The sequence below is a fragment of the Microcaecilia unicolor genome, chromosome 1, assembly GCF_901765095.1.
Source record: "Microcaecilia unicolor chromosome 1, aMicUni1.1, whole genome shotgun sequence".
Taxonomy (NCBI): Eukaryota; Metazoa; Chordata; class Amphibia; order Gymnophiona; family Siphonopidae; genus Microcaecilia; species Microcaecilia unicolor.
Window position 1 is genome coordinate 511,349,717 of NC_044031.1, and position 14,343 is coordinate 511,364,059.

A 14,343-nucleotide genomic window follows, 5' to 3' on the forward strand; every position below is an offset into this window, starting at 1 on the left:
GTTCCTCAGTTCACTTCAGAGTCTTTCCCCTTTCCCCTTCATCCTATGCTCCCCTTATTCCAGAGCTTCTTTTCAATTGAAAGAGACTCACCTCCTGTTCATTTATGCCACAAGTATTTATATGTCTCTATCTTATCTCCCCTCTCCAGCCTTACTTCCAAAGTATACATATTGATATCTTTAAGTCTGTCCCCATATGCTTTATGACAAACACCATTGATCATTTTAGTAGCCATCCTATGGACTGACTCCATCCTGTTTATATCTTTTTGAAGGTGTGGTCTCCAGAAATGTACACAATATTCTAAATGAGGTCTCACCGGAGTCTTATACAGGGGCATCATCACCTCCTTTTTCCTACTGGCCATTTCTCTCCCAGTACACCCTTCTAGTTTTCACCATTTCCTTTTCTACCTGTTTGGCCACCTGAAGATAATCAAATATGATCACACCCAAGTCCTGCTCCTCTTTCTTTCACAAAAGTTCTTCACCCCTAAATTGTACCATTCCCTCTGTTTTTTGCAGCCCAAACTCATGACCCTACATTTTTTTAGCATTAAATCTAAGCTGCCAAATTCCAGGCTATTCCTCTGGCTTCACTAAGTCCTTCTTCATGTTATCCATACTATCAAGGGTGTCTACCCTATTACAGATTTTGATATCATCCACAAAGAGGCAAACTTTATCAGACATCCCTTCAGCAATATTGCTTACAAAAATTTTTAAAATAACCAGCCCAAGAACTGAACCTTATATCACACCACTGATAACATCATTTTTCTCAGAGTGAGCTCCATTTACCACTACTTTCTGTCACCTTCCACTTAATCAGTTCCTAACCCAGTCAATCACTTTAGCATCCATACCGAGGGCACTTAGTTTATTTATTAGTTGTCTATGCAGAACCCTGTCAAAGGCTTTGTTAAAGTCTAAATACACCACATCTAGTACTCTTCATCGATCCAACTCTCTGGTCACCAGTAACAGAAATTAATCAGATTTGTCTGACAAGATGTGCCTCCAGTGAAACCATGTTACCTTGGATCCTGTAATCCATTGGATTCTATAAACTTTACTATTCTCTGCTTTAAAAGCGTTTCCATTAATGTATGCACCACAGAAGTTCTCAATCTATTATTTACTTCCATTTTTTATGGAGAGGGACCACATCTGCTCTTCTCCAGTCCTCCAAGACCACCCCCAACTCTAGAGAAACATTGGAAAGGTCAGCCAGCGGAACCATTAGAACTTCCCTAAGTTCCTTCAGTACCCTTGGATGAATGCAATCCGGCCCCACCTATAGTTTAGCCAGCTCCACACGAACACCGTCCTCTGAAAATTGTTCATGGACTACCACCCATCCATTCCTATTTGTGTTTGTCTTCTCCAGTCTTGCTTCCAGCCCTTCAGCTGTGAACACAGAACAGAAATATTTGTTAAGCAATTCTACCTTATCTTTATCAGCTTCTACATATTCTTCCTCTTTACCTTTGAGTCTCATCATGCCATTTTTACATTTCCTCCTATCTCTATCATATCTGAAAAATGTCTTGTCCCCTCCATTTTACTCTATTGGTTATTTTTTCTTGTATTTGCATCTTTGCCTTCCTGACTACTCTACCAGCTTCTCTTAGCTTTTCCAGATATTGTCGCCTCTTTCTCTTTCTGTGATCTCTTGTAGTTTATAAAGGCTAACCTCTTTTTCCTTACCTTTTCAGTTAATACTTTGGAGAACCATAGTGGCCTCCTTTTCTTCTTACTTTTATTTACTTTCCTTACAAAAAGTATTGTTGCCCCTACAATAGTTCCTTTTAGTTTTGGCCACTGCTTTCATACTTCTTCCAGATGTTCCCATCCAGACAGCAATTCCTCAAGGTAACCCCCCATATGAATAATGTCTGTTTTTTTTAAAGTCTAGAACCTTCACGTTGAATGAACCCTCTCCACACCTATCTTAATATTAAACAACACCATTTGATGATCACTGGATTCCAGATGATCACTTACTATAACATCAGAAACACTCTTCCCATTAGGAAGCACTACGTTCAGTGTGGCCCCATCTTGTGTGGGTCCAATTACCAACTGCTGGAATAGTTCCCCCTGTAGAGAATCAAAGATCTCCCTACTTCTAAAAGACCCTGTAATAGGATACTTCCCCTTTCACAGCTATATTTTGAATGTCTTCAATTAAATCTCTGTTCACTTCTTCTGTCTGTGAAGGAGACCTGTTTATCACACTGATGTAAATACATTTGCCATTCCCTGTATCCAGACTGACCCACAGTGCATCTTCCTTATCCTGTAGATTCTGCAATTGTGTGGCTTTAATATATAAATCCGCTCACTCTCCCTTTCTTCCTACCCTGTCTTTCTTGAAAGATTATAGCCCAATGTATATATATCCCAGTCATGGTTCTCTATGAAACATGTCTATGTGATTGTCATTAGTTCAAAATCACCCTTCCGTCACAGCTTCAAGATCCAAAACTTTATTTCCCATACTTTGGGCATTAGTATATACTGCTTCTTTTTCTATTTGCTAATTTGCAATTACACAAAGATTTTTCTGTGAATGCTCAGCTTCTGCAAATATATTCAGCCATGAAAGGCTTGTTTCAGTCATCTAAATAGACTTTTGCAATTGCTCAGCAAAAGGTTTTGTGTAGTTTCCTCAAACCAGTCATCAGAATTAACAAGCTTATATTTTCAGTCAAAGAAGGTAATTGAGTTGATACTGTTCTGCTCCCTGGAAATGCAGTTATCTATTTACTAACAACAGAAACTAAATCTAAATAAATGGATCACTCTACAACCCTAATGAAAATAATTACCAGAATTTGTCCAGCTATAACCAAACCAATGCTTACATCTTGATATTCTCAAAACGGCTCCCATTTTGTCTATGAAAATCTATCAACAAAATCAAATTTTGCAGTACACCAAAAGAGATTTTAAGAATATTATGCTTTAAAGAATGCTTCCATAACACCCATTAGATGTATTTAGCACAAAATAACAAGGACATCAGAGCACCAAAAACCTAACAGGTCAATATTGAGCCTGTGGCAGTATTGACATAGCCATGGGGGGAGGGGGGGCTTGGCGGCTTGGACTCCCCATTTTGGCCTCAGGCCCCCTCCAAAACTTCAGCACCCTTGAAAGGCAGGCAGGTATGCCAGCAGCCTATGAGATCCACTGCCCTCCTCATGCTGCCCCAGCAGCAAGGAAGTCGGCGGCATGCTCCAATCACGGATCCAGCACTCCTTGTGCATACTCAGTTTGAGTGCCAATTGAGCACACGAGTGGTGCCAGTGTCAGCGGCTGGAAGGCACACCGTCAACTTCTTCGCTACTGAAACAGCAGTTCTTGGGATTCCCAATTCAATTTTTGCCTTCATATTTCTATCTCTAATTTGTGATCCCTTGTTCTGCATTTGGTGAGGGTCTGCTTTTGTTTTCTGTGTGACTGAGATTATTCTATTTGCATGTAGTTTTTATGTAGAGATTTGTAGCAATTTCACTTGTTCTATTTTACCAGTAGTAGGTGCACTGGTGTAATATTTGAAGTGTTGCCTATGCAGAGGTAGGGCTCTTGCTGTTTGAATAATAGGATTATTGCTACGGTTGTATGAAATGTTTGCTACAGGTTATGTTGAGAGAGGATTTTTTTTTCAGGTTTTGTTTTATTTCACAATATGCCTGATAGTAGAAAGATTTATGTCAGTATTGCTCAAATGAGATGAGAATCAGAATATTTTTTCTATTGACTTCCAGGGAGAAATGTCTTAGCTCTGATCTGCGCTTGTTGTTGGGTGGAAGCTGGATTTTTGTAAATGGAGAGAATGCTACATTTAACTCTTGCGAACCCCTTCACTCCCTGATTGTTATAAGGACGATTCATTTCCCATTCCTAGTACCTCAGGGAGGTTCAGAGGGTTGAGCATCAGGGAATGGGGTACTGGGGGCACGTTTCATCCCTCAGCACAGGCAGCAGATTGCCTTGAGCTACCCTTGAGCATCACTATACCTGGCTGCTGCCATTGATTGGGGCCTTGGTGAGGTCTCCAGTCCATCATGGTTCAGGTTATATAGGACTTGCATGCACCACTGTTTTCTTATCTGCCCAGCTCTAGATGAATTGGCTGTCGCTGCAGTGGAATTGCAGCTGTGATGCCTGCCCCCATGGCATGCGCAGGTGCACTATTAAGGTCTCGGCTCTGGCCTTCTCCATGCTTCACCATGTGCTGTGACCTGCTCAGAGCCAGGACTGAACTCGGGAGCCTGCGGTGTGGCTCAGGTCCCATGCCTCATCCTGAAATAAATCCAGAGCCTCACTGGGGAGTTTTCTTTGCACTAACTGCAGCAAGGATCTTTGTAGCAGTGCATGTCAGAGCAGAGCAGTTGTACCTTGGTCCCTCTATTGATGCCCAGTTTTAAAAAACTATTATTTGATATATCTGTGGAGGAGGAGTAGGTTGAGAAAGGAAGGGAGATGCTGGACTTTGGAGGGGGTGGGGATTTGGAAGGGCACATCCATGTTAACTCTGGGTCACCCAAAATGTGAAATGATAGTAGTATGGCTTTTACCACTATCATTGCAAGGCAATAAAGTGCATTATATTGCCACAACACATGTTATAGTTACAGCGGGATACCTAATAATGAGATGCAAAGCATACACCTCATTATTATGTAAATTGGATAAGAAAGGGTACCTAAAAATACAGTGATCAAAAACAGCGAAGATGACGCAAAAAAAAAAAAAAAAGAAGAAAAAAATATATCCAAAAAACAAAAAAGAAACAGTGGAAGATAAAGAATAAAAATAAAAATTAAAAACAAAAAATAAATAGAAGGAACTGCAAAAACCAGAACTATGGACGAATAGAAAAAATGATAATATGACTCGACACAGCTGTGTTTCGGCCCTACTGGCCTGCATCAGGAGTCTGTTACACCATGTATATATTTTCTGGTAATATCAGTATTTCTTTGAAGAGTGTTCTATTGACCAATCCTTTATTCGAAGTCACTCTACCTTTAAAAAGGCTGTGTGCACGATCTGACAAAAATCGTTGTAAAAGACTGTAGCTAGAAAATGTGTCTCACTGGAATAATTGCAAACCAGCTTAACACTCTTCAAAGAAATACTGATATTACCAGAAAATATATACATGGTATAACAGACTCCTGATGCAGGCCAGTTGGGCCGAAACACAGCTGTGTCAAGTCATATTATCATATTACCATAATAAATCCATTCAGTTTTTTTACTATTGATGTGTCGTCTTTTTTTTCTTTTTTTCATTTTTTCTATTCGTCCATAGTTCTGGTTTTTGCAGTTCCTTCTATTTATTTTTTGTTTTTAATTTTAATTTTTATTCTTTATCTTCCACTGTTTCTTTTTTTGTTTTTTGGATATATTTTTTTCTTATTTTTTTCTTTTTTTTGCGTCATCTTCGCTGTTTTTGATCACTGTTGTTGTTTGCGAAGACAGGTTTCTTCTGTATTTTTGATACCTAAAAATACAGCACATTTTGCAGTAAACACTGCAAGCTGCATTTTTCCAGGAAAAGTAATGCAGCTAAAAGCTCCCCTTCTCCCTGAAGACATCTCTCCTGAACACATGCCTGCTCTGAAGATACCCCGGTCTGAACCCAATCCCATGATGACACCCCTGCTATTCACCCCTGTAAACACAACCCCTTCCCGAAGAACACTCTCTTCTCCTCAAAGACTCCCAACCTCCCCCACCCTACCTCTCCAAATCCATGATGTCTAGAGGCTTCTGGGGTAGAAGCAATCCATAGTTGTTCCTGCCTCTGCTGGTAACAGATACAAAATGGCACCATCAATCCCCTTGCAGTAGGCTTGCAGTATTATTGCTAGAGGTCAAGTTGTCATATAATGGTGTAAAAGGCTCTTCTGACCTGAAATTCCCTAGACACCAAGGATTTAGTCTTTGAGGGAAGTGGGAGCTCTTTGGGCAGGGGTTGTGTTCAGGGGGTGTCTTTGGGAATTCAGGAAGCAGATTCTCTTTCCATGTGCCAGTCTCTTTAGAACTCCACCCAGGAGCATTGGGCCACAAGTGCTCCCAGGCTGTAACAATAACGCATCTTGTGAGGTTGATCACAATCGCTATTTATATACTACAGGAGTTACTAACCTGTGGTACTGAGATGCCACATGTTAGTGACTCTCATGGTAAACTAAGGTGAGGTAAAAGGGCAACTTTTACCGCACCTTAGTAACTACCCATCATAGAATCTAAAGCCCTCTGGTACAGAGAAAGTCCTACTATATCTGATTGTATCCTACCTTGAGCTTAAATTTGGTAAGGTAAGTAATCAATTCTAAAGTTCATATCCGCTTATGTTAGTCATTCATTAGTCACATGTACTACTACTACTTAACATTTCTAAAGCGCTACTAGGGTTACGCAGCGCTGTACAATTTAACATGGAAGGAAAAGTCCCTGCTCAAGGAGCTTACAATCTAAAAGACAAATGTAGAGTCAATCTGATAGGGGTACTTGTATAAGGAGGTGTCTAGTTTTATGTGAGAAGAACACACATGAATGCAAGTGTGCTACTCATTTTTGAACTCATATGCATGCGTGTAAATGAGCAGTTTCCAGCTAAGCAATATTCTGTAATTGCCTAGATGTGATGGCATGTACTTTGTGGGTAGGAGTTCACATGGGCAGAATTTGGGAGGAACATGGGAGATGAGCATACTTACATGCATAGATTACAAAATATTATAATTGGTGCATAGTTGTTTGCATTCTAGGCATGAGCATTTACACCAGCTCCATAAACTCATTTTCAGCCATTTATGCTAGTATTCCAGAAAGAGAAATGGCTGCCTACTTTTCTTTATAGAATAGGCTTCAAATAGGTGCTTTCCTGGTGCCCAAATTTATGTGCCCCTTTATAGCATTACCCCTAAGGTGGCAAATCTATACGTGGATGCCTCATTGTAGGCATTCTGATGCCATGTGGTGATTGTTGATTCTATGATGGCATCTGGACAACCCCACAGTTGTGCTAGGTCTATGGATAGCCTAACTGTGGATCCAACTTATGGAACCAACAATCTTTATTCCAACCAGCTTTACTGTGTTTGCTGGTTGGAATAAAGATAGTTGGTTCCATAAGGTGGACCCACAGTTGGGCCATCCATAGATCTAACAAAACAGTGGGCACCTAAATGCAGCAAGGGCACTGGTAACTTACAGTATTCTGGAAGATGCATGTATAACTGGGCATCATGCCCATACCCCTCCCACGCTTAGACGTACCCTTATAGAGTGGCACTTAGGGCAGTAACACAAGTAAGAGCCACTATTTTGTGCATGTACATGTGCAAAGGGGCACCTAACCACAGGCACCTAATTAGAGAATTGTCCTTCATGTATTTTTATTTGATTTAATATTCCCATCTTGTTAGACAGATACATTTTGGCTGTGTAGTAAGTATAAGCCATAATTTATCCGTATATGTTTAGGAGTGCCAAAGGCATGCTTAAATTATTCAAATAGAGAGATTTTATTCAGATGTCTCAGCCACAGAAATAGCAGGTCTAAAGATATCTGGATAAAGATATACAATATTTGTATATCTGTTTAAAAATCCACCACCGAATATTGCTCCCATTTTGTTTATGGACAGCGCTATGTGTCTAATTTATATAATCTCCATAAAATTTTAGTTACCTAAAATGATGTTCTTTCAGCAGGAATCTTACACAGGTTCTTAACTGCTCTACTTGTCATCAAGAACACACTGAAAAAGGTCTTCTTGACTCTGAAGATTAACTTACATTGATATTGCTAGGAAATTATTTTGAAATGTCATTAGCTATGCTGCTAGAGGCAGACAGTAGGGATCTGCAGGCAGAAAAATGGCAATTGTACAACTGGGCATCCACATTTACATGCCATTTGTGTGTGTAAAAGCGCAGTTAAAAGCACTTTCACAAGTTAGTGTACACAAGTAAGCATAAGTGGCAGCAAAATGACTAATTGCTTTTGTGTAAAGGTGTGTAAGTGGCACAGTGTGTATACACAAGGGAGCATTTACATGGATAGAGCGTGGGCGTTTCTGCCACGTACATGTGAAACTTACAGAATACTATACGTTAACCCCCTAATTTTGTAAAAGTCGCCAAAAATTGCACGTGCAAATTTCAGCAAGTGCCCAATTTGTGAATAAAATGTAATTAAATATCTAGCTAATTAGTGCCAATAATTGGCTATTTAACAAGCAATTATTGGCATTAATTACATTTAATTGAATTTTATGTGTGTAAATTTAGGCATGGGATAGTTGCCTAAAATTTATGTGTGATCTGAAAAAGGGTGCGTGGAAATGGGAGGGTCATGGGTGGAACAGGAACATTCCTAAAATTAATATGCATGGTTATAGAATAATGGGGATACCCACCTAATGTAGGTGTGTTCATTTGCACCACATTTCAGTTGGTGCAAATGGCTGCACCTAAAATTACGCATGATTCCCAGGCATAAGCGCTGTACTTTAAGCACAGCTGATTTTTTTTGGGTGCCATATATAGAATTTTCCTATGCACGCTTTTGCTTTATTTATGCGACTGTTGGTCAGTGGCTGGTTTAATAGCAGATGCCCAAATTTTAATGCACCAATGCTAGTGTTCTATAACAGCATCTGGGCACCAATCTGTTGTTATATAATTGGCACCTAAAGGGAGGCAAGTACTTAAAGAATTGCCCCCAAAGAGCCTTATTCTTTTAAGGTATATATATATATATATATATATATATATATATATATATATATATATATATATATATATATAAAGAGAGAGAGAGAGAGAGAGACTCTAAATAAGAGAGTCAGGAAGGGGATCAAAGGGGATCAAAATGAACACTACAGGTAGATATAATAAAACATATTGGGGGGGGGGGAGGATTCTATATATGCTACCTAAAAAATCAGCATGGAAAGCATTTCCGCCTAAGCGTATTCTATAAGCCACACCTATATTTAGGTGCGGTATATAGAATACACTTAGGTGGTAATCGTAGTGCCTAAATCTACGCGCATCCATTTACACCAATGAAAACATGGCATAAATCCCAGCACATAGATTTGGGTGCAGATGGCCATATTCTACAATTACGATACACTTACCAGCTTATAATCGAACGAGAAAAACGCCCAAGTTTCGACCTAAATCGGGAGATGGGCGTTTATCTCACAAAAACGAATAACGCGGTATAATCAAAAGCCGAATTTGGGACGCTTTCAACTGCACTCCGTCGCGGATGCGGGACAAAGTGGACGGGGGCGTGTCGAAGGCGTGTCGAAGGCGGAACTGGGGCGTGGTTATCACCCGAACAGAGATGGGCGCCCTTCGCCGATAATGGATGCGTTTGTAGCTAGAATTTAGGGCACTTTTCCTGGACCCTGTTTTTTCACGAATAAGGCCCCAAAAAGTGCCCTAAATGACCAGATTACCCCCCAGAGGGAATCGGGGATGACCTCCCCTGACTCCCCCAGTGGTCACTAACCCCCTCCCACCACAAAAAAATGATGTTTCACAACTTTTTATTTTCACCCTCAAATGTCATACCCTCCTCCCAGGCAGCAGTATGCAGGTCCCTGGAGCAGTTGTTAGGGGGTGCAGTGGACGTCAGGCAGGTGGACCCAGGCCCATCCCCCCTACCTGTTACAATTGTGCTGCTTAATGCTTATTAGTCGTCCAACCCCCCCAAACCCACTGTACCCACATGTAGGTGCCCCTCTTCACCCCTTAGGGCTATAGTAATGGTGTAGACTTGTGGGCAGTGGGTTTTGAGGGGCATTTGGGGGGCTCAACACACAAGGGAAGGGTGCTATGCACCTGGGAGCTCTTTTACCTTTTTTATTGTTTTTGTAAAAGTGCCCCTAGGGTGCCCGGTTGGTGTCCTGGCATGTGAGGGGGACCAGTGCACTACGAATCCTGGCCCCTCCCACGAACAAATGCCTTGGATTTATTCGTTTTTGAGCTGGGCACTTTCCTTTTCCATTATCGCTGAAAAGCAAAAACGCCCAGCTCACACATTGGCGAATAAAACATGGGCGTCTATTTTTTATCGATAATACGGTTCGGTCCGCCCCTTCACGGACCCGTTCTCGGAGATTAACGCCCATGGAGATAGGCGTTTCTGTTCCATTATGCCCCTCTTAGTGAGTTGTGTGCATAAATTGTATTATTACCAATTAGTGCTCATTATTGCTTAAGTGCTGTTATCAAAGCTAATTAGCTTGTTAAGCCAATTAAGTTACATGAGCTGTTATAGAATCCTCTTGGATTTCTGCATGGAATTTTAGGCACGCTATATAGAACCTGGGGGATAGGGCATTATTCTATAAAGGTTATGCTTCTAAATTTACGTTCCTAAATTTACACTCTTAAATTTATGAGCATAATTTATGCTCCTAAATGTATGCTAAATCTGTGAACGTAATATGGAGCATAAATTTAGGAACATAGATTATGCTCCTAATTTAGGAGCATAAATTTAGGAGCATAACTTTTACAGAATAAGGCCCAGAATGGCTGCATATCCCTATCAGAAAGAATTTCATTTGGTTTACATTTGAAGGTTTTTGTTTGCGTTCTAATGAATGTGAATTTTGAAGGTAGACAGTAGCTCCACATGTTGCCAAATCACAATGTGCATATAAATTTGTTTAATGGTCCATGCAACAAATAAAAATTATATGCCGATCTATGTAAGAGGGATATTTTACTACCGTCACTATTTCATATATTTTCCTCTCATTAAAAATGTATGCAATTTTTGTTTGCACCTTTAGTTTTCCCGAGTCCTGAAAAACAGAGCTTGGCCAACGTTTAAACAAGCCAAGTCAAAGATCTCTCCACTGCACAGCAGTGACTTCTGTCCAACCAACTGTCATATCAATGTGATGGAAGTGTCCTATCCAAAAACATCAACATCTCTTGGTAGTGCCTTTGGCGTTCAGTTGGACTGCAGGAAACAAGCTTCTCAAGACAAAGAAAACAAAAATACTGAGCAAGGTAGGACAACTTTTCTTATTGTGTTAAGTCAGTTTGATAAGGGAGGAGATTGGTGACTTTTTTTTATAAGCATGAAAGATATATGTTAAAGTGGAAATACCAGTGAGGATGGACTTAAAGGTCAATGCTGCCAAATTTCAGACAAGGAAACAAGATGGCAAACTGCAAGATCCATGATAACGTAAAAAAGTAGCATACCAGAAGGGTGACGGTACTAGCATATCTCTAAGATTACGCTCTCTCTTATGAGCTACCATAAGGTTTTTGTTGGAGAAATATTCTAAGCAATGTCCTGTGTGCCAGTGTTGTCTAAAGACCTTAATATCATCTTTTGACAAGTGCGTAAATGGTAGTGTTCATATTATTTTGCTTACTTCTGATAGTTTTGGGTTTGAGGAAGGATTGTCTATCTGTAGCGGCTGAAGAAAGTTTTTTTTAATGTACTTATATATATCATGTATTTTACTAACATATGTTATTATGTATCTGTTAACAATTCTTTTATGCCCCTGATGCAGCCCTTGTGTGGATGAAACATGGCCATGTTGGGCATCTAGTTCTTTAATGTATATGTTGTGATGACTAAAGTTTCCCTTTTGGTCTGAAATTTTAGCCAAGGATTCTCAAGTGTAATATAATTTTGAAAATAAGACCTTCATATAAACTGCTTCTTGTGTTATTGTCTTTCAAAAAATAATTATAAGTCCAAATCTAATTCTCATTATTTATGATGTATACAAAATGAATTGATTCTAGGATAACATAGAAACAGAGAAAAATGAAGGCAGATAAAGTCCACATGACCTATCCAGTCTGCCCATCCATAACATCTGCTCTCCCTTTCACTCCCTTAGAGATCCTATGTACTTGTCTCAAGCTTTCTTGAATTCAGATACAGTTTTGTCTCCATCAGCCATTCCAAAAATTTAACACCCTTTCCATGAAGAAGTATTTCCTCAGGATGTAAACTTTTGTGTTGCCAACAGATGAGAAGAGGAGTGACCTAATGGTTAGTGCAGTGGGCTTTGATCCTGCCATTCTGGGTTCAATGCCCACTGCAACTCCTTGTCACTTAACCCTCCATGACCTCAGGTACAAGAACCAAGCTTGCGAGCCTCTAGGGACAGAGAGAATACCTGTTCATATGATCTCTACCTTGAGCTTGATGGTTAAGCAGAATATAAATGCCAAAATTAAATTAAATCTTAATGGATATCTATCTTTTTCTAAATGCACCACAAAACACAGAGCCTAAGACCTTTCTCACCATAATAATCCTAGGCTGAAATTTTGCAGCAGTGACTTTTGATTGCATTTAGTATAGGATGCATTTTTAAAAAATTTAATAGGGCAAAGGAAATGATCAACTAGTAACTGTGTAAGTTTATACTGCATCTGTTTGCTTTTAGATATCTGGAAGTGAATTTCATTATTTTTTCCTGTTATTTTCCAAAGCTGAGGAAAAAATAACATACACAGGGCCAGATATAAGAAAGGATTTCGCCCATTTTAGACTTGATTCACTAAGGGCCTCTTTTACTAAACTGCGTTATTGATTCCTTGGTGAATGGGCTGCCTCGCATTTGCCGCACAGGAATCGCTAGTGTGGTTTAGTAAAAGAGGCCCTAAGCTTTTTTTCCTAGAATGGGAGAAAAGCCTTAGTAACCCAGGACCCCTTTTACCAAGCTGGGCAAAAGGGGGCCTGCACTGGCGTTGGCGCATGTTTTTGATGCGCGCCGAGGAACCCTTTTACCACCGCTGGTAAAAGGGTAGTCTTTCTTTTCTTCAGGAAATGGCTGTGCAGTAAGTTCAATTCCCACAGCAGCTCCTTGCGACTCTGGGCAAGTCACTCAACTCTCCATTGCCCCAGGTGCAAATAAGCACTTGTATATACTATCACGTAAACTGCTTTGAATGTAGTTGCAAAAACCACAGAAAGATGGTATATCAAGTCCCTTTCCCTTTCCCCACTCCCTAAAGCAGTTGCTGAGCAGCCATTTTGGGGGTTAGTCCTTACTACCACCCATTGTGGTGGCAGTAAGGGCTCCTGTGCTAACCCGGCGGGAAACAGGCATTTGCACACTATTGGTGCTAGTTCTGGAAGCCTGCTTTGTAAAAGATACATTAGTGTCTATGTTGCTTTTATAAAATAACCCAAACTAGCAGTACTGTAGTGTCTATATTGAAAATAAGGGGGAAAATTCTCAACAGTTGCGGCAATACCTTAAAACAATCAGTTGCTCGCAAAAAACCCCCATCATTGACTAAACCCCCCCCCCCCCCCCCATCAATTTTTTTATATTTTAAATTTTTATTTTTCTGTTACTCTTTAGTCGGTCAATGCACTGCTTGCTTTAAATAGCAATCTTTCATAGAGTGCACGAATACTCTTATCTTGTAAGCTCCAGCTTGTGTGTTGATTCCAAAGGTCCCATTTCGGTATTCTTCCTCAGGGAACCATACTGCAAGACTTTTATGGATCGCTAATTTCGTCATGCTGGAGATGAAGTGGTAAGAAGGTGGTTGTCTGAATGGGGACTATGGAAACATTTTAGGCATGATGTCTACATGTATGTTTTTTATGATTGTTTTAGATGTAATGTATACATTTATGTATTTTATCCTGTTTTTATATACTTTGCTTTGAAAGTTTTTGAATCAAAAGAGAAAATCAAATAACTGAATAAATTAAACTAAGCTAAATACCAAATTGTTTTCAATGTGAAAATATTTTTACCAGTATTTTTTAGGTTTGAGCTGTAAATAATATAATGGTATTGAGGTATATATAGAAATGGAGCAGTTAATCATTTTCACATGAGATTCTTTTAATCACCTATAGGAAAACTGAATCCCATGGTATATATACAGCATGCCATTACCACAATGGCAGCTCCATCAGGACACTCACTAGGACAACAGGATGGCCATGGCCTGAGGTACCTGCTAAAAGAAGAAGACTTAGAAACACAAGATATATATCAAAAATTGTTGGGCAAACTGCAGACCGCACTGAGAGAGGTGGAGATTTGTGTTTCACAAACAGATGAGTAAGTATGATGTATATAACTAAGGAGAAGATGGGTTGAATAGCCAGGCCAATGAACTAGGAGTTAATCCACAAACTAACCTTTTCCGGAGATGGGAAGGCGGCAGAACTAGAGGGTATGAGATTGAAGGGGGCAGACTAAAAAAAAATGTCAGGAAGTATTTTTTCACGGAGAGACTGGTGGATGCTTGGAATGCCCTCCCGCGGGAGGTGGTGGGGAGGAA

General features: G+C 39.9%; 1 protein-coding gene across 1 annotated transcript in view; it reads left to right on the forward strand.

Moving 5' to 3' along the window:
* PREX2 (phosphatidylinositol-3,4,5-trisphosphate dependent Rac exchange factor 2) overlaps positions 1 to 14,343 on the forward strand; it is a 523,586-nt gene that overhangs the window by 320,752 nt on the left and 188,491 nt on the right. The window contains 2 exon segments of the mRNA XM_030215317.1: positions 10,848 to 11,070; positions 13,913 to 14,120. Coding sequence (XP_030071177.1) covers positions 10,848 to 11,070; positions 13,913 to 14,120 — 431 coding nt within the window.